At 41.6% G+C, this 27,872-nt stretch overlaps 1 protein-coding gene across 1 annotated transcript in view; it reads left to right on the plus strand.

The window, feature by feature from the left end:
* Positions 1 to 1,318: 1,318 nt before the first annotated feature.
* sv2ca (synaptic vesicle glycoprotein 2Ca) overlaps positions 1,319 to 27,872 on the plus strand; it is a 28,792-nt gene continuing 2,238 nt past the window's right edge. Inside the window, 9 exon segments of the mRNA XM_040019533.1 lie at positions 1,319 to 2,171; positions 7,473 to 8,272; positions 17,661 to 17,841; positions 18,561 to 18,712; positions 24,404 to 24,537; positions 24,993 to 25,082; positions 25,881 to 25,991; positions 26,611 to 26,699; positions 27,108 to 27,272. Of these exon segments, the coding sequence (XP_039875467.1) occupies positions 7,678 to 8,272; positions 17,661 to 17,841; positions 18,561 to 18,712; positions 24,404 to 24,537; positions 24,993 to 25,082; positions 25,881 to 25,991; positions 26,611 to 26,699; positions 27,108 to 27,272 (1,517 nt within the window). The 5' untranslated portion in view covers positions 1,319 to 2,171; positions 7,473 to 7,677.

Below are 27,872 nucleotides of genomic sequence, written 5' to 3' on the forward strand. Positions count from 1 at the left end.
TCAGATTTCAGTGTTGTATCATGTGTCCACTGAGTTCATTATGCTGGAGTTGTGCCTCTGCACTCCTTTAAGGAACTTCAGTCTTACAGGAAAACACAGTACTCCTGGCAACTGAAAATCCGCTGCAATTAACATACGATTTATCTGCTGTGTTCTTATTGGTGATCATCAGGAAAGCATGAAGATTTTGGTAAGGTACCCTTAAGGAATCCATTGAGTATCACTCACAGGGGAATCACTTTGATCAGATCCCCTGACCCATCGTTGTTGCCCTATTAGTGATCCAAGTGAAGACTGGTCAAGAGCTGAAAATCAGTTTTACACAATACAGACAATTTGTCACAGCACTTCTTTTTATTTTAATGCACTTTATTTTGTAAGGTAAAGTTCATGGTTTGAAGTTCATTTATGATTCATTTTCTTGATTTAAACCCTTTCATAAAGCTCTCCCTTTCCTGATTAAATCCAAAATCAAATCAAATTGGGTAAGATAATATGGTGACAGTTGATGCCAGTAAGACAACAGTGTGTTAGTGCAATAAAAAGGGTTGAATAAAAAATGTATTGGTGATGTGGACTGTGTGCGTATTTGTGTGTCTGTTTGGCTTCATTCTCAGTGCCGTTTGTTTGTTGAACTGGCAAATATACACATAAACTACTTCACCAAAATTCATGAAACCTGGTGGAGAGGTGGGGTATTGGACAAGGATTAAGTTAATTATGGTTCAGATCTGTTAAAACTGACAGACAAGCCTCTGGCAGGGGTCCCCAGTACTCCGGCTGTATGTGTGAGTCGCTGAATTGCCTCCCAACAAGAATAATCAGTAGTTCCCAACATTTGTAGAACTTCAGATTATTTTATTGTTAATCTATGTTATTATTCAGTGGGCGCTTATTGTTTTCCCTCATAATATCACAAACATCAACTCCACAGTTTAAAAACAAATATGAAGATATCATTTCTACCAAGTGTAGGGACGTGGAGGAGTGTTAATCTCAGGGTGTGCAGTTAGTGGACTGTTGTTTTGGTTTGTGAATTGCCACTACTGGATGCAGACTTGTGTATGTTTATGTATGCATATAAGTACTGATAATGATCAAACAGCATAAAAGGTGTGGGATTGGAAAAAAACCCACCTGATACTTCGTGTATGCACTTTTTTGCAGTCAATCATAATTTTGCACCAGTTGTACTGACTATATAAACTACAGATTTTCTTCCACAGCTTCCGCATGCCCTGAAAGCGACAGACTATAAAAGTACTTTAGCGACGATGTTTGCGAATAACTTTCAGAGAGATGTGTGGCTCACAGTACGATTGTGCCTGCAACATATCGACCATTTTCTGAGAAGTTATCTGAGGTAAACCGGGCGCTGAGGAGTTGGTCGGTCAGCACCACGGACAGAGGCGAGATTTCGTTAAAATGCGTTGTGCGGCTTCAGGATTCACTCTGCATAACCAAGGTGAGCTCCCACACAGCTCCACTTTTATGAAAATGGTTAACTCTGAGAACAGACGGAGGGGAGCTGAGTTGCAAGAATCTCTGCTGTTCACAGAATTTAGATGTCGGGGTATTTTTGCAACTTGTCTTTCGAAAGAAGTGGAAAACTTTCCCTTAAACATATCTTTTCGGCTCAAATGGGCAGGCGTCAACTCCCACAAGTCCTACAGTCTGTGTCTTGTAACTATCCCCCAAGACTGAGCAAGTAGTTCGCATACACACGAACATACTGGGCTGCCCTACAGTGAATGTGCGCAAACCTTTCTCATCTGTTTAGCATTCATGCGCTGCAGTGCTGCGCGTCAGTCACCTAACTAGATTGTTCCATCAGACGGAATTACCCGCATCACTCAATGAAATACAATTATTGATTACACCGGCCCTCCCTCTCCCCAACCACCACCTCTGTTTTTCGCTCTCTCCTTTCCCTGAAGTGCTGCAGCGAGAGAGGACCGCATCGAAAAAGAAAGAGAGAGGGGGAGAGAGAGGGAAAAAAAAAAAAAAGAAAAACAGTCGTGCGCCGGCAGTTTCCTCTGATCCTATTCTACAGTAAAAAGCCCACAAGATTTTTTTTTCCTTCTTCTTTTTTCTTTTTCCCGAGAGCAAAAGCAGAGTCCGGTGCAATGGCTCACAATCAGCTCGGTCCAATTTTCTCGCCATAAATGACGGTAAGTAATGACTTTTTTTTCCCACCCTGAAAACATGCTGAGTGTAAGACTTCCGAGTTAGGCAATTCTCTTTTCGCCTTTTGTATCTAATATGGGGACACACAAACACACACACACATACACACAGACACGTGCGACTATCAATTTATTAGCACATTTTCAGTGATATTTCTGACAGCTGCGACTCAGGGACAGGTTATTTTGTATTCACGAGTTCATGATTGAATTGTTAAAAGTTGGGATTATTTTCCTGACTTCACATCTGCCTCATATAAGAGTAAAGGCAAATTATCCTGAAGTAGGCTGCGAGCATAATTAACTAATGGGATGTAGTGGGGATTCATCCCCGGTTTCAGTGTGTCTTAGATTGTGAGATTTAGTCAAATCTATGTCAGATATACTCGAATAAAGTCTGTTTAGTTTTCCTTTCGGCTCATGAGCTGGTGTGCCCATCTTTGTGCTATCATAAAATAGTTGTCCTTGGCATGAGCCGAGCTTTTTTGGGGTTTGTTGACTGTGGACTGTTCACGCTGTACTGCAATCCAGCCACCTGCCCTGGGGCAGTTAAAGCACTCTGCACTGCCGCCAAAAAGAGGAGAGGACGCGGGAGTAGGCAACTGACTCATCCATGAATTGTACCTCAAGAGGCAGCGAGCGATTGACAGGCGCACAGCCGGTGAACTGGAAATCTGTGGCAGAGTGCTTTGTTTGCAGTCCTAACGCCGCTTGTAGTAGTCCTGCTGGGTTAACACTGAAGGGCTCCATCAGTGAAAACACGCTGGATGGAAGTGATTGCAAGCTGCAAAATTCAGTCGTTTGGCCCACTTGTCATTGTTTCTAAAAATCGATATATACCTGATAAACAAAAGTCTCTTTGGGATTCATAACATCCTCTTCCCCGTGTCTCCACCACAAGCACCCATTGATTCCTAATTTTGTTCCTATCCTGAAGTTCAACAGCAATAAAAAGATGTTTTGAGGTGGAGATAGTTTCTGTTGCACTGTTTTGCTGTATGCTGCAAAGAAGAAAGGACTCCAAAGTGTGTCTGATAATGCATGTCACAGTGTAGAAGAGAGAAGAAGGTCTGTCAGAACATTTTGTTGACTAACGTGAAAGTAGATATCCACCACATTCATCATTATTTTAGTTTAAACCAGCAGTTTTGCTCCGAAGAATCCTCTTTTTCACTCTCATGTTAGCCTAAATGTGCGTGTGATTGTGGCTTGATTTATTTTTTTGTAAGCACACATATGCACCATGCAAAGGTAAAACATCACCAGTAACTGTGTAACATATTGCATCCCTTACCTAATCTGAATTGTTGCATCATTACAACCCAGCAGACAGGGTTTGGACTAGACAGGAGTGGCATGTGATATTTCATAAAGAAGATCAAACACGTATCAAGTTGAAAGAGAAAAGCAAACGAGACGACACACTTTGCTGTGTGTAGATCATTCAGGGGTTTCTTTCTGTCTTTAGGTTTTAGGTTTTCGATGCTTGTACACTCCTGAATGCATTTCTGGAGACATTAATTGTTTCAGTCTAAGTAAGAAGAGTCAAAAGAATATAAATTATGTAAGAATATAAACAAGGAATGACACTTTTTTATAATCTCCAGGCTTGAGATAACAGTGACTGAAGTCATTCTAAATAATAACAATGGCAGCTCTTCATGTTTGAGAAGGAAATAATCAGCTTGCTGCAGACCCATTTTTGTGTATTTGTATTGATATTTTTTTTATTCATCATCTGTGATCTGTGGTGGATCTTTGAGTGCTTCTAAGCTGCTGTTTTTTTTACACTCCACGAGGAACAATTTCTCCTATACAGTACAGCCATTGTCCTCTGTCTTCCCCTTCGCTTGCTCAGTAATGGAATCAGTGTTTGATGAAATCTCCTAAGACGTCACGGGCCGGTTGGGTTTCTGCCTTCCAGATGAGGTCATGGACTCTCCGTTTTTATGGGATTACATGATGTGGCTCTGCCCACTTTAGCGATTGGACCTGCTTTTCTCTTTCCTCCTTTTGGTAATAGAGCAAACCACCGGTCACACCATCACAGTGCTTATGCACGTCTTTGAAAGGGAAGGTCGCTTTCTCTGTCAAGTCATACTTGAGAGATGGGAGGTATTTATGATTGTGCTTCAACAGTACAAAAACCCACTAAATCTTCAAAATATTTTACAAAATGTGGGAAAAAAGTTCTTCTGAGTTAAGGGGCCCAAATACGTCCACTTCATGTGAACAAAAAACACAGGTCAAAAAGGCGAAGTGCCAGTATTGTGCCCTCATAGCTGTGCCACTTTCCCCCCTCTTTTGCTTTTTATTTTCTAAACATTTTTGGAATATATTTCTGCCTCGTGCACTCTATAAAACCGATTCTTATAAAATCAGATTTAAGAATGAGAAGGAGACCACAGCCCTCGTTGTTTTGCGTCATTCTACTTACTCATTGTACTGTGAAAGAGGCAAAGTCTGTACTAAATAAGCACACATATCCAAAAAGGTCACTATTGATTTTATTTCAAGTACATTAAGTGTTTGCCTCCACAAGATGTTGTGGGTCAGGGAACCTGAAATCCAGGGACAGAAATTGATCCTTTTATTTTGTACTAACAACCTGCTTGCGCCTGCTCAGTCTGTTTGTCGGCCGCTGGACTCGCGGTTGATTAGTTCCAACACTCACATCAATCCTTTTGACAAAGTGCAATGTGAGTAGGAAGCCCTCACTGTGCTGATAATTGGTTCATTATGTTTTAGGTTGTTTTCACTGAGGCTGTTTATTACTATTGTCATCATTACTGTGTAATCTCGTGTAATTAATATCTTTTTGTTTTCTGTCAAAATTCACATTGCTTGGGTTAATCACTGTGCCACTTATGACAAATGTTTCACGGTAAGCAACAGCAGTGTGTTTAAATGCATTAAGCTTATCAAACACACAAACTCTGGATAATAACGCTAATCCCCCCCTCCTTCTGAGATTAGCTGTCCTCAGTTGGATGCATGGATAAATCTCTTGAAACACTAATCTCTCAGTTTGTCTTTATGTCCATGGCAGATGAAATTCAAAGGCCAAGTGATACTTGACCTAGCGATTTTTCTATTTTCTTTTACTATTTTAAAGAGGTCTAAGAAAAGCAGGGCCACCATCCATCATGCAGACAAGAGGTATCGCCAGAGCCAGGCCTAATTTCAGCCACCCTCTCATGGTTCAGAGCAGCACAGTATATTAGCTCTTTTTATTTTAATAGCAGGGAACAGTTTCCCATGTGACACTGTATGGATACTGTTCCATTCATTTTCAGGACATTTCATTAACATTACAGTGGCTCCTTATAAGTATAAATATTCAGCTGCAGCTTTAAAACCACCTACCTTTGCACAGAACCTCTGGGGGTCCCATGTGCTGTCTGGCACTTGGCCGTTGCCATTGGGGAGTGCCATAGCCATCCAAAGTATCCAACCCCATGAATGTCTGGACAAAAGTTTTCCCAGCAGACCACTGCACTACAATAAAACGATCAAAAATATTCACTTCACCTGTCAGTGGTTTTGATGTTGTGGCTGTTGAGATGGCCAAGTGTTATGAGGAAATCAACATGCCTAAAATATAAACCTACATAAAACATCAGAGGAACTGCGAAAAATAAAGAAGATCGCGTAGAAATAAAATAAAACAGAAAACTTAGGTTAGGCAGAGTTGGTGGTTTCCCCAGCTAGAATGCGATTGCTCTTGCTGTCTCCGGTATCGGGGTCTCTTCAGCTGCGGTCAGGTGAGGTCGGTTGCCTCTGTGCTCGGGTGCTCTGAGCCTCATCACCACTGACAGCGTGTCTCACCATACACTCCATTGATTCTCTGACAGGCAGCCTCGTGCAGCGCCTGCGTGTGCCCGTTTTAGGTAAGAGCCTGTGTGATGGCTGACACGACTCAGTCCTGAAAGAAAGAAATGGTTCTCTGACACCTGTGAACTTTGACTTGCTCCTTGCAAGGTGTTAGCCTTCTGAGGAATTCACAATTCATTTTTACTTTTTGATGTTTTCAAATGCATAAATGCTCAAGGAGAGCCGTTTGGGGGAAACTAGGAAACTGATGCCACAACCTCAGCCCTTTGTATGTTATTTTTTGACAAAGGAGACAGATTGATTATGCACGTCCTTATCTGAGGAAGCACCAGTGTCAATGGAGGCATTAAAAATTATCAGAAAAGGGAGCACGCTCGTAACCACAGAAGTTATCGTATGCGCCAAAAGGGATTAGTAGAGTCACCTTGAAACTGCGGTGTCATTTTGCCCAGTAAAATTGCATTATAGGAGCTGGAACCGGCCCTGTGATTTGTGTCCTCCTGACAAGGCTTCAGTGTTCATTAGAGGCTGTGGCGAGCCACTCGTAGTCACATGGAAACCCCACACACTGGACAGCTCTGACCATCCCCACCCTGCTCATAAATATGCACTCCATAGCATCTGCAAATGTTTTATAATAAAAAAAAAGAGCAATTCAGGGTTTTGTAATTTAAGAGAAATTTAGAAATTCTTTGATTTGTTTAACCTGGCTGATAATGAGAACGGAGCACTCACATGAAATCATGCTACATCATTTTAGCATTTAAGCTGGGGCCTCCCTCCCATCACTAGTCTGCAGAGATGGGAAGTGGCTTCCCCGCGCCCATGTGTGTTCACACTCACTTATGTGCACGACATGTTTAGGAGTGAGAGATCTTCTTTCTAGGTATGTGTGCCTTTTGCAGGTACATATATATTTGTGCAGCTTTTCAGGCACTTTATTTGAGAATAGTTCTCGTCTGTGATTGTTTCTACACTGTGTCTGTCTGTGCATCCACTCACGGTCATTCCTCCTATCCTCCCGTCTTTACTTGGATTAAAAATGACAGTGCCGTTCCAGTTGGATCGTCGCTCCCGTTTTAATGAACCGGGTCTTTATTGGGGACAAATTGATTTTTGGGCAGAGTGTTTGTTTATTAGCTCCTGCTTTACAGAGCTGATCATGAGTCAGCAGGTTCAGCATCTCTGTTTCAAATAATCATCTCTTCAAAAACTGAGGGCAACTCATGAAATGTAGAACAAACAGCCCGCCTTTGGAGAATGAATTTTTATTTTGAATGGAAATTTGGGGCAATGCAGAAAAGCCAACGATTAACAGGTTAGTTAATGATAGTGGGTGGACATGATGAGCATCTCTTGTGTCTGATTTTATTTCTCTTTAAACTCTGATGCTTCTCGACTCTTCTTTTTTAAAAATCTGTCTGTTGCTTCCCCTTCCCCCCTGTCTTTCAGACTGGTCCATGATTGCCACAGCCATTGTGGTTTATCTCCTGTGGTGACTGCAGACTCAAGAGTTTCCTTCCCACATCCCAAGACCCACTGATCTCACCATTCCTCTAACTCGCCTTTACATTTGCCCCTTTTCCCCTCTCTTCCCTCTTTCTTCTACTTCTTGCCACCATCGGCACCCCTGCAAAGACCTACTTTTGGAGCCAAAATGGAGGACACTTACAATAATAGGACTTCCCTAGTTAAGGGGGCCAAGGACATTGTCAAGGAGGCCAAAAAGCACGCAACAAAGAAAGTCAACAAGGCGGTAGACCGTGCTACAGATGAGTACTCTTCTCACCGCAACTACACTCGATTCCAGGACGAGGTGGACGAAGATGAGGATTTCTACCAGAACCCGCCGAGGCAGGACGGCGAGCGCTACCCCGACAATGAGGAGGGCTCAAGCGATGCTACAGAGGGCCACGACGACGAGGACGAGATCTATGAGGGCGAGTACCAGGGCATCCCCTCATCCGCAGGAGACAAGAAGCAGGGCCAGGTGGCACTGGGGAAGCCGATGTCTGATGGCATAAAGGACCGTGGCGAGCTGGAACAGGAGAGGCAGGCTGATGAGGAGGAGCTGGCCCAGCAATATGAGCTGATCATCCAGGAGTGTGGCCACGGCAGGTTCCAGTGGCAGCTGTTCCTGGTGCTCGGGCTGGCACTCATGTCGGATGGGGTGGAGGTGTTTGTGGTGGGCTTTGTGCTGCCCAGTGCAGAGACAGACATGTGTGTGCCCAACTCCAGCTCGGGATGGCTAGGTAAGGCCCTTCTTTGTATTCGTTTTGGATATTAATGCACTCGCTTCATTATTAATTCAGCAAGGCCTTTTCTCAGTGTGTATTTTATTCTGTTTAATTAGTTATTATAAGTCTGAAAGGCCTTTTTCTCACCTTTGAATAGAGTTTAAATAGCACCCTACGATGTACAGCTGCATCCTTTCCAGGATCATTATAAAATTAACAACTGTGCACATGTTTTGAAATAAGTACACAGCATGCAAAAATAGCCTCAAAACAGCCTTGAAAAACAGGTCCAGATGTATGTGTTTGTGCTATACACAGTATGTCACTCTTATCCTATAGCAGTGTTTCACATAGATGAGGCGTTTCGGTCCAATGGTCTCCGTGTCAGGATTAAGAGGGTAGCTAATATTCCCTGTGTGCTCTGTGGGTTGAGGTGGAGTCTCAGCAGTACCAGTAGCTGCAGGTGCATAATCCATCACCACAGAGCTGTGTACAGGGGCTGACTCACTGTGTCAGTACCAGAGTGGAGAGGACATTCAATCAGGCACACAGCCCTTAGATACTAACTGCCACGGTGAGACGTGACAATACATCAACTTCACAGCAACACCTGATGGAAAACTGATACGCGCTTTGAAAATGGAGGTTGTGACGGAAAGTTTGACAAATACTATTGTACTGCTGCTTTATTTAAGAAAAATGTACTGTTGGTTGTACTTGCAGCAGAGTCATCTTATCAACAAAAACACTACTTTGTTAAAGCCTCACAAGATGTTGTGTACGCTGCACCTTCATTTTTCTGTCTCTTTCCTTGGTATCAGTGTAAACTCTTTGCTTCCTTTCTTGCCAAGCAAAGTCCTGCAGGCATTTTTGCTCTATGCTCTGCTTCTCCTTGTTCGTGACTCCATCCCTCACCCCTGTCCCTCCCCCTCACCCCTCATTCTCTGTGCTTTTCCTTTCTTCTCCCATCCTCCTCTTCCTCATCCTGCTGATTAGCCCGAGGCTCCTCCCTGTTGATTGGTGTGTGTGTGTGCATGCGTGTGTGTGTGAGTGTTTGAGCATAGCCTACATAATTACCATGACCTTGTTGGTATCCATTCGGAGTTTAACACACTAATTACACTTAATTAGAGGTAACAAAATGGTGTCAACTGATGTTTTACAGGTGCCACAGCATTTTTTTTTACTTCCTTTAAGTGCAGAAATTCAAAAATGAACTTTAATCTGCAGATGAACGAGATAAGAAGTTCTGTTTTTTTAAGTTCACTGGGTAACGAGGATCTCATCTTACAGTGACAGCCTTAGATGGACTGACATCGTCGTTCAGAGCACTTTTACACCACAGCCCACATTCACTACTTTATTTTTCACACACTCACGCTCCAGTGGATGGACATTTCTGGGGCATTTTTGGTTACCTTCTTTTGGCCAGTTACACTTTAATATGCAGACCAGGAGAGCAGGGATCTAATCAAGGACCTTCTAACTGGCCACAGTTGTCTTACCATGAAATAGCCTCTTTTTGGTGGTCTGTGGGTAAGGACTGAGGATCAGTTTAACCTGTGGTCCATACAGCTTGGTCTGTAGGTTCAGTTATCACACTTGGCAGCTTTATCAGCATGTGAAGCTACTTAGGTTTCATTTAGATGAGGCTGGTTATGGTTGCATCTGCATTATACCCTCAAGGTCACTCTTCTGGAATGGTGGATGTGCACTCTCACTACACTCAGTCTTCTCAGTATGTGTTTCATCTCTGTCACAGTTAAAGTAAGTACATATTGCTTCCAAAATAAGGTCAACAGTAGAAAAATGAACCTAATCACTGATCTACTATGAATGTAGTTGGTGATTTATGTTTTTCAATTAAATTAAATTCAAATTTATTTATACAGCTCCAAATCACAACAACAGTTGCCTCAAGGTGTTTTATACTGTAAGGTAGACCCTACAATAATACATACAGAGAAAATCCCAAGAATCATATGACCCCCTATGAGCAAGCACTTTGGCAACAGTGGGAAGGAAAAACTCCCTTTTAACAGGAAGAAACCTCCAGCAGAACCAGGCTCAGGGAGGGGTGGGGTCATCTGCCACGGCTGTTTGTGGTTTGAGAAAGAAGACAGGATAAAAGACATGCTGTGGAAGAGAGCCAGAGATTAATAACTAGGGATGGGTATCGTTTAGGTTTTATCCGATACCGGTGCCAAATCGGTACTTTTGAAACGGTGCCGGTGCTTAAACGGTGCTCGAACCGGTGCTTAAAGAATGGAGAACACAAACTTTGTCCAAAAACCTCTCATGTTCAGCTGTTTTTTTTTTTTTGTTTTTTTTTTGTAAAAAGATAACAATGTTAGCCTTTTCTGCAGCAATAGGGCATATATGGTATCACTCTTGGCTGGAAGCAGTGCTTAATCTATGGAAAAAAAAAACACAAACTTTGTCCAAAAACCTCTCATGTTCAGCTGTTTCCCTCTTTTTCTTTGGTCATTTTAGCCTTTTTGTCCAGGGTGAAGGGAGTATCTGCCATCAAACAAGAAGACAGCCGCATGTAGCTATGATCATGTTTGCTAGTTCACCTTACATGCATTAATGTAATAACGTGGTTAGCCTACTCAACGTAAATTACACTCGAACAACATTAAGCAACTCACGCAGAGAAGAACGGCTGCTGCTGCCATCATCATCCCTGCTACACTGGCAGGGCTAGGGGCCAGGACTCTATTCTTCGGGTTTTTGGGGGATGTTGCTCCAGGTCCGATAACTGGCAACCCACCCAACGTGCACAGTGTGAGGTCTCGCAGCAAGCTATCAAATACGGCGCATTTCTCGGCTTTTAAAAAAACCGCTATGCGTCGCCAGGTGTTTCATCGGATTTGAGGTGTTACCTCCTTTGACAGCATCACAGTATCAGCTTAAAGCACTTGTTGCTGTTGAGTTTGCATATTTTGCTGTGAAGTACAGCCAGACTTTTGACCGCTTCGCCTTGGACATTTTTAATCTGTAGCTCTGCTCTAACTGAACGTACGTACCTGGCCCCGCCTACTATCCTGGGAAACGTAAAATGATTGGCTAGAAGTGTATCACAGCTCAGGAAAAAAAAGCACCGAAATAAAGCACCGAAATGTGCGCTGCTTTTCGGTCTGGTTACTAATAACAAGTATGATTCAATGCAGAGAGGTCTATTAACACAGAAATGTTACTGAAGAAAAAAACCCAAGTTTTAATTGGGTTATTACAATAAATGCACATTCTGCTATTTATGTGCTTTCTGATTTTTGTTTATATGCGGTTAAGTGTTTCAGAGGAGGCATTTGGACAATAGTAGAGTTAAAGTGGAGGCTGACATCCTCAGGATTAAGAAACTAAAAATTACCCAAAAATATATGAAAAATTAAGAAATTCTAAAGATTTGAAAAACCAGTTTGGTGTTTGGTTCGCTCTACCAGACTTCATCACAATTTGAGTGCAGCTTCATTGACTCCATAGAAGGCAGAGGCAGGAGCATGCTGTAAAGACCGCTGAATATAATGGGATAATGCAGCATGAAAAAAACAGAAAATCCCAAATAGGATGGATGAGTAAGATGCTGATTCCATTACTGAGTTGAATTTGGTCCAGCCGGTTTCCCGATCTCACAGGAATCTTTTAATGTTACTTCAGTGTGAAAGATGAAGTGCTGGGCTATAGGAGGGGGTGAAATACTGTAAATACCTCAAACAAGAGTGGAGGGTATGGGAAGTGGGAAGCAGGAGGGAAGACACGCACGCTGAGATGCAATATGTGGGATAAACGGGGGAAGACGAGAGGAGAAGAGATGGCTTTGAAGCAGCGAGATGACCAAGTTACATGGGAGTAATAGGAAGAGTGCTGTGGGTGGACGGGTGCAGAGAGGTGGAGGATGGTAGTATTTAGTACACCAACAAAGTCAGGGAGAGGCTTAGCTATCATCTCAGACACATCAGACAAAGGGAACAGATCACCCTCTCATTACTTATTTGTTTTCTTAGACTGTCTCTCCACAGCTACAACTCCCCTCATTTTTCTCTTTGACTCATCTCGTTTTCATCTAATAGCCACCTCTCCACCTCTGCTGTCTCTACTTCCCTCCTACTTTCTTGTCTTTTGCTGCCCTTCATCTCCCCCCCCCTCACTTTCTTGTCTTTTGATCGCTTGTCCTTCCCTGGCCTTCTTTGAGTCCTGACTTCACTCTTTGTCTCCTCTAAAACTCCATCTCTACAGCGCTCCTCCCTTGTTGTCTCCTCTCATTTCCTATCGTTCCCTTTCTTTCTCCCTGTCGGTCTGAGCCAGCTGGCAGGCTGTGTGGGGCTGCGCGGTCCTGGGGCAGCTGAGCATGGCTAAACTGCAGTAAGATCGCAGCGTCATTGCGGAGATTACACTGCTCGAATAGCCCAGCTAGCTCCACGTTGTGTGGGAGAATGTGTGTGGTGGACTGAGGGAGGGGAGATGCTCGATGGGACTGAATATCTGTGCGTGGACCAAACCTGCTGTCACCATGTCCAACTGCTTGCCTTTATCAGGGTTTCACAACATCACTATTTTATGTGAATTATCACAATCTGTACTGTAATGAAGGTTGGATCATTACTGATTGGGACTGAGTCATTTTAAACCCAGCGCTCTAAGCCCTACAATAGGTTATTTCCATAGAAATCCTGCCTCCACTGATACGACTTAAATATGACACAAAGCTTCAATCTCATCTTCTGCGGAGGTGGCAGAAGAAGGAGACACGAATCCGGTCAAACTGACACGATGTAGTACAAATGTGATTACACGCTGCTCAGTGTAAAGGAGCTGTTGACAGAGGCACTAGGATGAAGCTAAAGTAAATACTGTAAATAGGAAGGAAAGCACAGAAGACAGGAGAGAGGAAACTGGAAAGCAAAGGAGGGTGCAAAGCTGGGGGAAAGACAAATGGGGGGGGGAATGGTAGTAATGCAGGGACTCACAGCAGGAGGGGGGGATGGTACAGAAAGGTGCCACAGCTGAGCCGCAGCATGCACCAGGCGTGCTGCTGCACGATAGCATCATCATTATGAATAAAGCAGGATGGGTGTTTTTGCGCGACGCCGAAACAGTTTGCACCGCTAAGAGCGAAGAGCATCAAAGCGTGAAATCAGAGAAGAGGTCGTGATGCAGCTAAGCGCTCCCACGGCTCTCAGGGGGCTCCTTGGTGTGTGACAGGGCAGAAAACACTCCACCAGGGCCTTCCCCATTCTCTCCTCCTCCTCACGCTCTTTTTCTCTCACCATATCTGGAAGTGACTGAACTCTCCTCCTGCGTTACATATCTCCCCCCTCATTACTTTTGGACGTATATTGGTGCTCGATCCTCCATTCCCTCTTATTTTGTGTTTTCTTTTCTTAATCTAGCTTCCTCTTGGCTATTTTAACAACAACAAAGGCAAATAAATGAATTTTTAACAATTTAATGAGCATCTCAGATTTACTCCTCAGTTATCTGTGTTTGTGTGTGCAGCTTTGCTTTACTCTGTATGTGTGTGTGTACGTGTGAGGGTGCCTGAGATTTTGATGAATATTTATTATTCTTGGAGATGTGTTTTGACATCTCAACATACTGTCACAGGGCAAAACCTTTTGCTTCTGTGTGAGAGGTCTCCTGACACACTGTCATCTTCTGATGGTGCTCGGAGTCTATACGGGTCTTCACTTCTAAATTTAGCTGTATTTCACAGTGTTATGCATATACAGCAGGGCTTGCATTCACAGCTTTAGATACACTGTAAAGACCATACCATTCAAATAGTTAAACATGAGTTTTTATTGAATCTTCTGAAACATTACAAAAAATACATATAAGTATCAGTTTTAATTTATATAATTTTTTTTGCCAGATTTGGCTTGTAGAGCTCTCAAAAACTCACTAAAACCCATGTATCCAATATGATACACTTGGCATTTGGGTTAGGTATATATTAGATATATAGCCTAAATGCATCTCAGCAAAAAGATGCAAATCTGCATCTAATGCATCGTGCCCGAATTAAAATGTAATGTCTGGCAAGTAAAGCCCACCATTTCTTGGCTTTCATAGTGATCAAAATTATCTTTAATAGATCCTTTTTTTCGAACATGTGTAGAAAAGAAAAAAAAAATCTAAATTTGTTACCTTGGAGAAAAGAGTTCTTCCTGTCTGACTTTCTGAACTGCATAAAGTGTGTGTGACTCACTAAGAAGATGGATGTTGCACTACTGTCCATGAACAACTCACAGGCTACTCTATTTAATTTAAATTTTGCAGTACTGCACTATTGTATATTCTTAAGTCTTCTTTTCGGTTGTACTGTATGGTAGTCCCTAGAGACAAAGCACGTACAAACTCCAAAACATGCACAAACTCCAAAACACACCAGAAGTGCTCCAGGACACTAGGGGCAGTGTTGAGGTTCTCTCTGAGCAAAGCACACTGACTGTTAGCTAACGCCAGATTTGACTCCACCGTAAACTAGGTTGACCAACCGTCCTCTTTTCCCCGGACATGTCCAGTTTTCACGTTCAGTCCGGGGCGTCCGGGTGGATTTTCGAGTTCGATAAAAATGTCCGGGTTTTCCTATAGGCCGACAGAGGACCCATGTGTGTAACGTCATTTCTGAACTGCTGCTTTGCGCTTGTTCTGCGCTCACAGACGTGACAGACAGCGCGCAGCAAAGCGCCTATTATATTATCATTATAATGATGTTTAAAAGATCCCAAAGCGCAAGTGCATCTTTTCAGAAGAACTGCAAAAGACATTTCTCTTGCACCGACCCAGTACTGGTAATTTTTCTTATGCAGATGAGGTATTATTTCTGTACCATTATTTAATTTCCGAGGCTTTTAATTTTTTTTTTTTTTGCTCTTGTTGACTTGTAAAAGCCTACATGACATATTGTATTTCACAATTCATTAACTGCACAGACAAGGCATCATTTTAATATGGTAAATATGTTTCTTTAAGCAAGTTTTTCATGACTGAGCCAAGTGTCCTCTTTTTTGGAAATTAAAATATGGTCACTCTACCGTAAACCAAGCGTTCATAGTAATTAAAAACAAATCAAACAAACAACAGTTTGCACATTACCTTTCTTATAAAGCATTGTTGCTCTGTCCTTGCAGGTGTTTTCCGCCGGCATCCAACTCCATGTGTTTGCAACAAACTTGTTGTTTATTTTGCAAATCGAGCTCAACACTGCCCCTAGCGTCATGGAGCACTTCCATTGTGTTTTGGAGTTTGCATGTGCTTTGGAATTTGTATGTGCTTTGTCTCTAGGGGCCACCGTAGTTCTGTACATGTAGCAAACTGACAATAAAAAACAAAAAGAAATATTTGAATTAAAATGACTTATTTAATGATTAATTTAAAAATCACAGTATTATGGATGCAGCACACATTTAGAACATGATAAGTGTCATTTACAGTCAGAACATGTCTGTGCTACTTTTGCATTATGTTACACTTCAGTGCACTGCAGTCCCAACCGCTGGTGTGAGCGCTGCTGACGCCGTGCAGTAGAATACAGCGGAGCAAGCCGGACAGAACATCAATAAAGTCATTACGTAATTGACTGTCCTGTGAGAGATGTACTCATTTGTTAGCAGTTTTATTGCTTTTATTTATTTATTTATTTAAACTGACTTTAAGGCAGAACGAATGATTGATTATTTTCCCTTGTTTCCTTGCATCTCTAAAAAAAAACCCAAAAAGTGTATTGTTTGTGTGAAAGGTTTAATGCTGGGAAACATAAAAAGGCCTCTGGATGTTTGGATGCATGACATTTAAATGGGAGGCCAATGGGTGTTTGCCTGTGCATTGTATATCTAGCCTCCCCTTAATGAAGTAAATGTGAACTGTGCATAGACTGAGGACTTCCGTTAAATTTAGAATTGAATTTATGATACCTTGAGGCGAGTATCTAGATGGCTGCCAAATGTGACAGATAGCTGCGTTTTGACCCCTGAAGTGAAAGAGTCAAACAGATATCTGCTCACAGCAGAGGAGAAGAGACCTGACTGGAGACATTACAGAAAGGAAATGAATCTTGCTATTAAGATTATTGTAATGGGATGAACAAAGTGCCCCGCGGCAGAGTTGTATCTCTTTGTATGTGACTGCAACGGATAAAAATAACCTCCCTAAACCAGGTTTATGATTATGTGTCTGAAAATACTCGGATATTGATAAAGCTTCAATATAATCTGTTAGTAAACTCTGCTATTTTTCCAGCCTGGGACGGAAACATCAATGAAAGAAATTTCAGCAGACGCTGCATGTCCATGAAAGCGGCTAACCATTCCACTGCCAATTACAGTGCAGACTAAAACAGTAATAACAGGCTCCACTCTTCCGGGCAGATTCATGATGATTAGTGAAAAAAATCAATGCTGTTTTGTTGGAGCATTGATCTCATCTGTGATGAGAGAGATTAAAAGAGGGCAGAGGACCTTTTTGTAAAGTCATCCTGCATTACCGTTCACATTTGTCTCATTGTTCAGAGCCTGTTTTCTGTTTTTCTTTCTTGTTTTTTACACACTGTATTCACAGTTTTACAGTTATTTAAGTGTGTTACAGGGGCAGAGGCTTTTCAGGCGGGGTTTAGGGTTTAGTACTTGGAGCTCTAACTTTAGGATGCAGTCTAGCTTTTCATTCATTTTCTGCAGCTTATTCAGCTTCAGGTTGCAGGGGCATAATCTAAACTGAAAAGTCCAGACCTCCCTCCCCTCATGCAGAGGGGACACTGAGGTGTGATCTTGCCAGCCTGTTCTGGGTCTGCCCCTCCTGGTTGCACATGCCATAAACGCCTGGCCCAGGTGACGGTCAGATGGCCAGACCACCTAAACTGGTTTCTTTCGATAGGGAGGAATAGCAGCTCCACTCTGTGTACTTCCAAAATGACCAAGCTATTTATCCTGGTTCTAAGGGAGAGCCCAGCCAACCTTCAGAGGAAGTTCATTTCAGCCACTGCTATCTGTGATCTCTCTCTCTTTTTTAAAAACTCTATCCAGAGTTTACACTCAGCTCTCTCTTTACCACATCAGATTTCCATGATGTCCGCCTCACTGTCTCATGCTCCCCTCTCTTATGAACCCCAACATACTTATGAACAGTTATGCTTAAACATGTTGCTTGTTATGGATAAACCGTGATTGGCAGAGAAATCCAGTAACAGAACACAACTCAGGAGTTTGTGGAGAGAAGTAGTAGTATAGTTTTTTTTTTTACTCATCTAATGAATTAACAAATACTCTGGTCTAGTAAATGAAGAAATTACACAGCAAACCAACACAATCATACACTGCAGTGCACATACACAATATAGAGATGTGAGGTAATCGACTATATTTTAACAAAAAATAAAAATAAGGCCACTCTCTCTTCCTTCCAGGCAGTGTTGTGTACTTGGGAATGATGGTCGGAGCGTTCTTCTGGGGAGGAATGTCTGACAAAGTGGGCCGTAGACAATGCCTCCTCATCTGCATGTCCACGAATGGCTTCTTTGCCTTCCTGTCATCTTTCGTCCAGGGATATGGCTTCTTCCTCGTTTGCCGTCTCGTCGCGGGTTTCGGGTGAGTCTGATAAACCGGAGGTCAATCTGACACTGACTAGCAGTTCAGTGAACTGTTGCACAATGCCACCACAGTGGGAGGGTAACACAGCAAGTCCAACAATCAAAGACAAATCCCTGTTTTTCCTGATTGTCCCCATCCTCTGAAAAGTGATGAAAAAAATCGGGCTAATTATAATTATTAATAAAATAATAATAGCTGTAATAAAAATTATTACTTTTTTACCAGAACTATGGCCAATGTAATTCTTCACTCTGTCAGCAAACTTTTATACTAACTGTGAATTTAGGGATTCCTGCAAAGCATTAAAATGAGCAGAGCATGCTTGAAAATGACAGACAGCATGTACTCTTTTTATAGCATAGACATATGACTGTGATTTATTGCGTTCTTTTCTTTGGCAGTATAAGCGGTCCTTTAAGGCCTAATTCAGCAAATGCATTGACATCATTCTCGAGAGTAATTGAAAAGGCTCTCCAATAACTGTGCTATTTTCTGCTTACTCATTCACTTTACAGGTCTTTGCAAAGAGCCCTCAATTTAACTGATTACTAACTGACAGTTTTTCAAGTCATTTTGGGGGTTTTTTTGTACAGGTGAATTGAAACAGCAAAGGACGGTACAAACTGTGGGATAAACGTGAAACTATGCGAATGATGCAAAAAACAAAATGCATCTGCCTTAGTCTCATTAATCTTCCTGTTTTCTGGTTCTTGCAGGATAGGAGGTGCTGTGCCCATCGTCTTTTCCTTCTTTGCCGAGGTGCTGTCCAGGGAGAAAAGAGGAGAGCACCTCAGCTGGCTGTGTATGTTCTGGATGATTGGTGAGATCTATGCATCTGCTATGGCATGGGCCATCATACCACACTATGGTGAGTGTACTTGCAAAAATGTTAACATTCACACCATCACCCATCAGTTTATATAATGTTGAGTGAGGCGGAACCACAAGGAGAAAATTAAGCTTTGTTTTTTCCTTTTGAAATCAAAGGTCGCATTGTTAGAAGGAAGAAGAAAGCATGAATCACTCAACTCCGTGTTTGAAATATAGCCCAACAACAAGCTATATATGGTGATACCCTTAACACAATTAAGTTAAGCGGCGCTCTTAGGATGCTTACAATGTGACTTTATGCTGAGCTCCTGAATAGAGTTACTAAACTGTACAGTCTCCACATGACCATGGGTTAAGGTGCCAGTTTTCCCTGCCATGGGAATTAATCACTTAATAGCTCTGAGTGGCTGCAGGCTGGGAGAGGCTGAGGTCAAAAGATTAATGTATGCATAGATACCACAGAGCAAGTATGGGTGAGGGTGGAAGGCGGAAAATGTGATTTATGACAAAACTGTCTGTCGACTGCACTCGTCATGAGAAAAAACAGCACAAAGAGAATTGGCTTTCTTCCTCTCGCCGGATCCTTTTCATTTTCTCCTTGCTTTCGTTTTTTTTTTTTAAACCTGCTGTTCCCTTCCTTTTACTGCCTCCCCTCACCTCCTGTTTTGTACTCTCCCCATCTCTCTAACTCTGTCCTTCCTTTTATTACCTCGCCTCTCTCTCCACTCTCTGTCTCTGCAGAGTGTTCTTCTTGATCAAGCATAATTAGGTTTTTCTCCTTGCTCTAATAGGACAAAGCTACATCTAGAGGTGATTTATGGCCAGATCATGCTTTAGCCAGCCTGTGACGTCAGAGAGAGAGAGAGAGAGAGAGCATGTGCGTGCGTGTGTGTTGCTGCAAGTTGCATGGATGATGTTTTACTACGACTGCAGATGCATACGGGTCCTCTTCAAGTGAAATTGAATGCAATAACATCTGACACTGGGAGAGGTCGTTTGAGTGAACACAGGCACACAAAGAGGTGCTTTTATGGTGTTTCTGATAAGGGACTTCCCAGTTTTATTACGTGATGCTTAAACAGGGGCACGCACACATGCACAAATGCTGTGGATCCACTCACACGGATGTACAGAAACACACTGGTAAGGGACTTCTGAAACCGGAATGAGGCTTCATTAGAGAACCTGGCTGTCAGATCAGTGGATATCATATTGAACAGATACTTTGCTTTTATTCTCTTTGAGACTCACTACCACTGCGCCTCTCTATCTGAGAGGGAACGACGTGTCTTGCATGCTTACTCCAAAGCTCACAAATGTTTTTTTTTTAACAGTTTCCCTAAAGTGCTGCAGTGCCTTCGACCAATCCCACAATGACGTTTAAGAAAAAAAAAACTCCTGCAGACATACCTTTTTGCCTTGCGGTAAAACAAAGCTGCATGACTTATGGGTTATGATACAAGTTCCTTAACACTGGTGTTTAATGTGCCATTAGAGCTCTTATCTGTCTTTACCACTTGCTGACTCATAATGTCTCCTGAAATCCCCCTGGCAGCTGGAGATCCACAAGGAGGTCTACTTGGCAAAAATCCACTGACAGGAAAGCTGGATGAGTTGTTAAGTTAGTTGTTAAGCAAGATCACCACTTGAGTAACCTCATTAGGCAATGCTAAGACCTATAGATTAAAGCTTAAACATCAAGAGTGGACTACACACCATATTTTCTATGAGCCAGCATCTATTATATATTATCCGTCTCTCTGTATGTGTCTGTCTGACCGTCTATAGTAGGCCTGGGATGGCTAACTCAGTCATCCATAGACTTAGCCAATTATGTACATAATCCCTGTAATGAGAAACACTAACCCTGCGGGGCAGGAAGTCATGCTACATTTCTGTAGAAAAGGCAATCACTGCTGAACAACCCTTTCTCTCATTGCTCCTCTCTTTATTTCTCTTTCTCACTAGATTTTACTCTAGACTCAAACACACACACACACACACACACACACACACACACACACACACACACACACACACACACACACACACACACACACACACACACACACACACACACACACTCGTTTTCATATCTTAGTGAAAACATCTCATTGACATAATGCTTTCCCTATAGCTGCTAACCCTAACCATCAAAAATGAATGCCTAACCCTCAGCCTAAACCTAACCATAACCTAATTGTATCACTGACACTAAAACCGCACTTTGAGCCTCAAAATGCCTTCAAACTTGTGGGCATGGGCATTTTGTCTCCATAAGTGACTGTTGGTCCCCACAGTTATAGTGGCATGCCAGTCTTCTGTCCTCACAAAGATCTTTAAACATGTACACACACCAAAAGGCAAGGAAATAAACAAAGGGACTTTTACTGCCCAATGGAAACCATTATAGACTCACTGGTAATCCGTGTTGTGTCACAAAAAGTCATTGTCTGTGTTCTTTACATTAGATAATTAATACATTAGCAATTTAGATTATCATACAGAGACAAAGTAATTAGTTTCTACCTTTATTTACGTTTTAGTCACTCGTAACAAGACATTTCCTCTTTCTTGTCTCTTTTGGGACGTATTAGCACCACTTATGATCGTCTCCCACACCCTTTAAAAACAGTTGTTTAAGTGGTTCATATGCACAGCTATCAATGATGAATTTTAATATGCTGTGAGATTAATCCCAAGCAGTCATTTTCTGGCATAACCATTAGCATTAACCCCCTCCCCACCCTTCGACTCCCCTCCTACGCCTGTTGATGGATAATGGTGCTATTCCGTTAGGAGCAGTATCTCCATGAGGCATGTTCCACGGAGAGACGTGGGAGGTCACAACTGATGCAACAATCCCTTTCTGTGCTTCCTGCCCAATAACATTGCAGAAAAAAAAGACTAAATCATTAAGAACACAAACAAAAGTGTGCATATACAGTACATTAAACATTTGTGATGGCTGGTCTTTTCATTTCTCTTTATATACTTCAGGTTTTTCCATCAGAATCCTGCTGTGCCAAAAAGTAAACTTCAGTTTATGCAGCACACCCAAAAAAACTGAAGACACAAAACTCATCCAAAAAATACAATTTAATTTGAAACTCTGCTGTATTTTGTTCCTGTTTTGTTTTGTTAAACAGTTTCCCTGTGTGTCATTTTTTTTTTTTTTTGCTTCTTTACCTTAGCTGCCTGTCTTACTTGACTTTTGACTCTGAACTGTGTAAATGTTAAAATGTTAAGTTTTTTTTTCTAGCAAGTCATGGTGTTAACTGTAAAAGAATGACAAAAAACTGGTGTGTACATTTTTACAGGTACATAAGTAACTAGGTTGACAGATGACCAGTGTCTTGGTCAGAAGTGCTCGATTCCATCATTAAACCATTAGAAATGAAATCACTGAAACTCATAATACGCAGTCCATAGACGCCATTATTAGGGCAAGAAAAACCCCACAAAAGCCCACTAAAATGGGTGAGAGGATATTTTTTTGAATGCAAATAAACCTTCCTTCACAAATCAGCTAAGACTGCTTCAAAGCAGGTGCTGGAGTGTAGATGACCTATATGTGCCTATAAGGTCAGTTAAGAGACCTGGGTTTGATTGTGTCCTGGACCATTTCCTGCATTTCGTTCCCTTTCACTGTTCTGTCCAGCAATAAAGACTAAACTGTCCAAAAACATATCTTAAAAAGAAACTCTTAAGTAAGTAGAGCCAAACTCAACGTCTTCAATGTAAATACAGATGATTGACCTCAAGAAGAAAACCACTGAAGGGCACTCAAAATCAGAAAGGCCACATTAAACTTAGTTAGAAACGACAACTCCATGGAGAGATGAAAGGTTTGGAGATGGAAAGGAAGGCCTCATGATCTCAAGCACACAGGATCATCTGTCAAATATGCTGGAGATATTTTTTATGCAGGTAAGGGCATGGCTGGCAATAGAAAGGAAAAAGGAAAATGCATAATGTTTAATTTCATATGTGTTTATGCGTGGGTGGGTATGACATGGCATTATGTGGTGTCGCTGCACATGATCATTCATGTTTATTTCTGTGCCGTTTCTCCATATACTCCATATAATAACACCTCCCACCCACTCCATGACATGCTGGTCAGTCACAGGAGCACGTTCAGTGAGAGACTGAGATTACCGAAAAGCACCACTGAACGACACAGGAAATCTTTCCTGCCTGTGGCCATCTCCCTGTACAACGCATCCACTTAACACACTGGTTACTGCTACAACTACACATGTTTCTTTTCCAGCTATTTATTTATGAGTGACTTATGTATATATATATATATATGTATATATTGTACTATTCTTAGTTAGCGTATTGTCTGTCTTGTCTTAATGTTGGTTTATGTTGGTTTATAATGGAGCACTGTAACAAAAAATAATTTCCCCCAGGGATCAATAAAGTATTCTGATTCTGATTCTGATTCTGATACTCAGCTTATTGCATGTGTGCGTCTCCCCTCTTTGTGTGTGTCTGTATGCGTGAATGTTAGAAATGATTAATGAGTCTGGAAGAGTGCCTGTGGGCTGAGATCAGGTGCAACAAGATTTAACTTAGCAGAAAAAGCTCAGTTGTATTCGTACCCATTCAATTAACCTGTCCCTGTGCACTCTCAGGCTTCCTCTGCAGAGCCATTCATCTCTAAGTTTTACACATCACTCTCCTGCGGCTGTCAAGAGCTCCCATTTAAACGCCGTCTTTTATTTGTAGCCCTTTGTGTTTGCAGTGTAAGACTCGCACGCAACACTCACAATCAGCCTTTTAATTCACTTAGTCTCATCTGGTTAAGAATATGCAATAGAAGTACCTATGCTGTATCATCTAGAGTTAAATAAATGTTGAATGCCATCTGTGTTATTTAGCTATTGATTCTATGCTACCATGAAAGCACAGTTGCATTTTCTTTTATTATGCCCCTATGAGTGCAGACTTACCTAAAGAGCCACCTGCTGTAAGCTGAGAATTACTTAACAATTCATCCGTGAACTGTTTGTTACTCTTTCATGAATTTCAACCAGACATATCTGCTTGCGTGGTGCTCTTTCCATTGTTATAGTAAAAGAAAAATGCACCCACCAGACACTTTATTAGGTACACCTGTTTAACACAAATATCTAATCAGTGAAGCACATGGCAGAAACCCTAATAAGCCCACTTTGGTACTGTCCCTTTATGACCATAATGTACCCATCTTCTAATGGCTGCTTCCAGCTCAACAATGAACATAACGATGAGTTCACTGTACTCAAATCAGGTCCAGACTCACCAGATCGCATTCCAATAGAGAACCTTTGAGATATGATAGAATAGGCGATTCACATCTTCAAGGTGTAGCTGGTAAATCTGCAGCGTCTGTGTGATTCTATCATGTTAATAAGGTGTCAAAAGTGCAATGATTAATGTTTTATGTTTGCTACTATTGTAGCTTATTTTCTTCCAATTCAACCCCCAAACTCTGTTATGCTGTGTTTTTCACTTTCTGCATTAGTCACATGCAATTTTCTAAACAGATTTGGTTGCTGCATAATCATGATTGTTGTCATGATGTCATGATCATTATAGATTTTCTAAACTATGTTAGGTTTGGTTTATTTACCTCACCAGGCATGTGCATAGCTTAATATCTGAATGCTGTTGATTCACATTGTTTTATCTTGTAATGAGCTATGAGTCACTTTACATTTGCTACTTTTTGCAGGTTGGAGCTTCAGCATGGGTTCAGCATACCAGTTTCACAGTTGGAGGGTGTTTGTCGTTGTCTGCGCCCTACCCTGTGTGTGCGCTGTGGTGGCACTTACCTTTATGCCTGAAAGTCCCAGGTTTTACCTCGAGGTAACGAGACCTTCTGATTTTTAGCAGACTAAACCTATTTTAGTCTGCGCCTCCTGAATGTGCTGCATCAGTTCGTATCCCAGAGAATGCCTTGTCATGGTGCTGTGTTGTCCTCAACTGTCATCAGTTTTACATTCAGCATCTTTCAGACAAATTGAGATTACTTGGACATTTCCCAGCAGATGTTTAATCAGACAAAAACAGTGTGAGTCATTCAGTGCTGTTGGAAGCCTGTGTATGTGGAAAATAGAAGCTCAGAGATCTGTGACAGTAGGTTTGCCGCTCCAGCATAATTATCCTTTGAAGTGAAATGAGTCACCATTGTCGTGACTGTCATCATTTTGCCCTATCTTGGAGAAATCAAAGGCTTGTATTTATGCACCTGAGCAGCCTGCTGCTGCTGATCCCATGAGTTTATCTTGTCGTCTCTCTTCCTTACTTTCCTTGCTTGACAGGTGGGGAAGCATGATGAAGCCTGGATGATCCTTAAACAGATCCACGACACCAACATGAGAGCGCGTGGGCAACCTGAGAAAGTCTTCACTGTGAGTGTTTGTTTCTGCAGTGCTGGGTTTCCTGACGCTTAAGGAAGTAAAGAGGCTTATATTCTGCCACCACTGGGACAGATTTTAACGCTTTCACCGTGCAGGATCACATCTGAATTATGATGGTTCTGAAAGCTGTTTTGTGTCATTCAGGCTTATTTGCAGCATGAGCTCCACTTTGGGAAAGCCGCTTAGTCAACATGTTTCCTGAATTGATCCTATGCTATTGAACACACCGTTTATATTCACCCTTTTTATACTGGTTTGATTTTTTTTTTCCATAATTCTGTTCATTAAAATTTTTAAAGATAAACAAACAAGCAAAATGCAAAAACCAAACAGAATGAATCCAATGCATGTACTTTAGGTCCAGAAATGTGTCAGTTTCCCATGTCAAAGTTCCAGTCAGCTCTCCCTTCCATTCATGCAACGTACAAGTTCTCCCAAATTTACAATTAGAGAGTTCCACATGGAAATAGAACGAGGATCATCTCCGACCCCCTTCACCATTATGGCTTTCCTCACTAGCATTAAAAGAGACTCGATCACAGCCTCTTTTAAGAGAGGTGGGAATCTTCTCAAGCAGACAGAGTAGCAGATTTGTTGAAATCTGCTGACCTATTGCTGTACTGTCACAGCTGTTCAGAAGCTGATTTGATTTTTAATGCTGTGTAGGTGTAATTTTATTCTAGAAATAAATGAAAGGCTATGATATTGCACAACAATGTCAGTAATTCAATGTCAACTTATTGTAAAGTAATACAGATGTTATTCTTATACTGTTTTCCAATATTCCAGGTAAACAGGATCAAAACTCCACGGCAGCTGGATGAATTTGTTGAAATGGAATCAGAATCTGGCAACCCAGTTTCCAAGGCTTTCTTCAGGATAAAGGCTGAAGTTCGTGGGGTAAATATTTGTCTTTTTATTTGATTATAGTTAATTTTTAAAGGCACTTATTGTAAATTCCTGCTTTTATAAATAACTTAAACCTTCCTAAATTCACTAATGCTAATTTCAGCTGCTAAGCAAATGTGTAAACCGGAAAACTATAGAGCCACCTTAAACCTTCCTCAATAAATTAAAACTGTTGTTTGAGTCTGACGACATAACCTTTTTGACTCCTTGTCAAAAGTGTCTAAGATTTGAGTAACAGAAATATCAAATCAAGTAGGGCGGGGCTACAGTTTATGTAATACCAATTCAAACCACAAGATGGTGCAACAATTCAGTGCGACTTTTCTTTAACTAGGCAAGTCGCCGATAACAAAACCTTATTTATAAACAGCTGCCTGGTGGAAATGGAAATAGGGCTAAAAAGAAGTATCGAAAGTCAAAAGCAGCAGCACATATCAGAGAACATCTCAACACCCTCTCTGGTAGCACACTGCCCCCTGGTGGAGAAGATTTCAGTTAAGTTGTGTACTAGGCCATTACAAAAAGTACCTTTAATTATATTTGTTTTCCTTATTATTCCACTGTACCAAATCCTGATGCCTATTCTAATAGAGCTCTTGTCTCTTTTTAGATCTATCTGAACCTTATGAAGTGTTTCAACTACCCAATGCGAGAAAACATGTTGCGACTGGCCATAGTGTGGTTCACGCTGTCATTCGGGTGAGATTTGTCAGTTTTGTCATAGAAAAATCAGACAAGTTTCTGTGGTCAGATAATAGCTCTAGGCAGTCTGTTTTGTTGGCACATTGCATTTCTGTCATCTTGAGCGCTGCTGTGTAGAAGTTGCACAGTCTCAAAATCAATCACTGTCTCCCTGCCCCGCGGATCAATACAGTTTCATTGGTGTCTCTGTGGATACAGAGGTGGACCTGCGTGCATGTGTGGAGGAGACAAGACAGGAGGCAGCCAGTTGATTTTTTAAAGCACAAGTATCTTCTGGATTTCTAATGTGTCTGTCTATCTATTTATTGTTTTGTCAGGTCTCACTCTAACATGAACAACCTCTCGTTGATGAACCGATCAGCTGATTTTTTAGATCCAACTATCAACATGTCCCTCTGATTGCAGATACTATGGCCTGTCAGTCTGGTTCCCTGATGTCATCAAACACCTGCAGGCTGATGAATATGCCTCTAAAGTGAAGATCCATAACAATGAACGCATCGAAGGCATCACCTTCAACTTCACCCTGGAGAACCAGATACACAAAAATATTCTCTTCATTAACGACCAGTAAGACAATTCAGTTTCATCATCATAATAATAATAATAATAATAATAATAATAATAATAATAATGATGATGGAGGCAAATTTGTTATGCACAACTGATAAAATGTTACATGCTGCAATTAAAGTGATAAAGTGCATAAAATATCACCACTAGACATCAGCAGATTGCAGTCAACTGAATTCTGTTTTACTCCTTTACTTACTCCTCATAGTTCAAGTGCTAAATCCTAGCTACAGTAGCTGCTGTTGGACAAACATTTTAGTCAGAAAGAGTTCAAAAACAGCTGTCTTTGCCACTGCTGCTGTTAGTCAGTGTTAGCTGCTGTTAGGTTTGGGGTCAGTCAAACTTTCTTTGAAATGGATTCAACATTGCTGGACTCAAACACTTAGTTTGATTACATTCTCACACTGTTTGAGAGTTTGCTCGCTGTTTATCTGACAGGAAGTGTCATTTTTAGGACACTCGAGCCCAGCGTTGGCATAACGTTAGCTTATAACCAGATGTTGTTGCATAACTTTCTCTTTGTGAGCTGTCAGCGCTGTTCACATGTATTTTTCATGAATTAATTGTAACATTTATAAGAACCCATTCATTTGTTTG

The sequence above is a fragment of the Simochromis diagramma genome, unplaced genomic scaffold (genome assembly GCF_900408965.1).
Source record: "Simochromis diagramma unplaced genomic scaffold, fSimDia1.1 OVJJ01000822.1, whole genome shotgun sequence".
NCBI classification, from domain to species: domain Eukaryota; kingdom Metazoa; phylum Chordata; class Actinopteri; order Cichliformes; family Cichlidae; genus Simochromis; species Simochromis diagramma.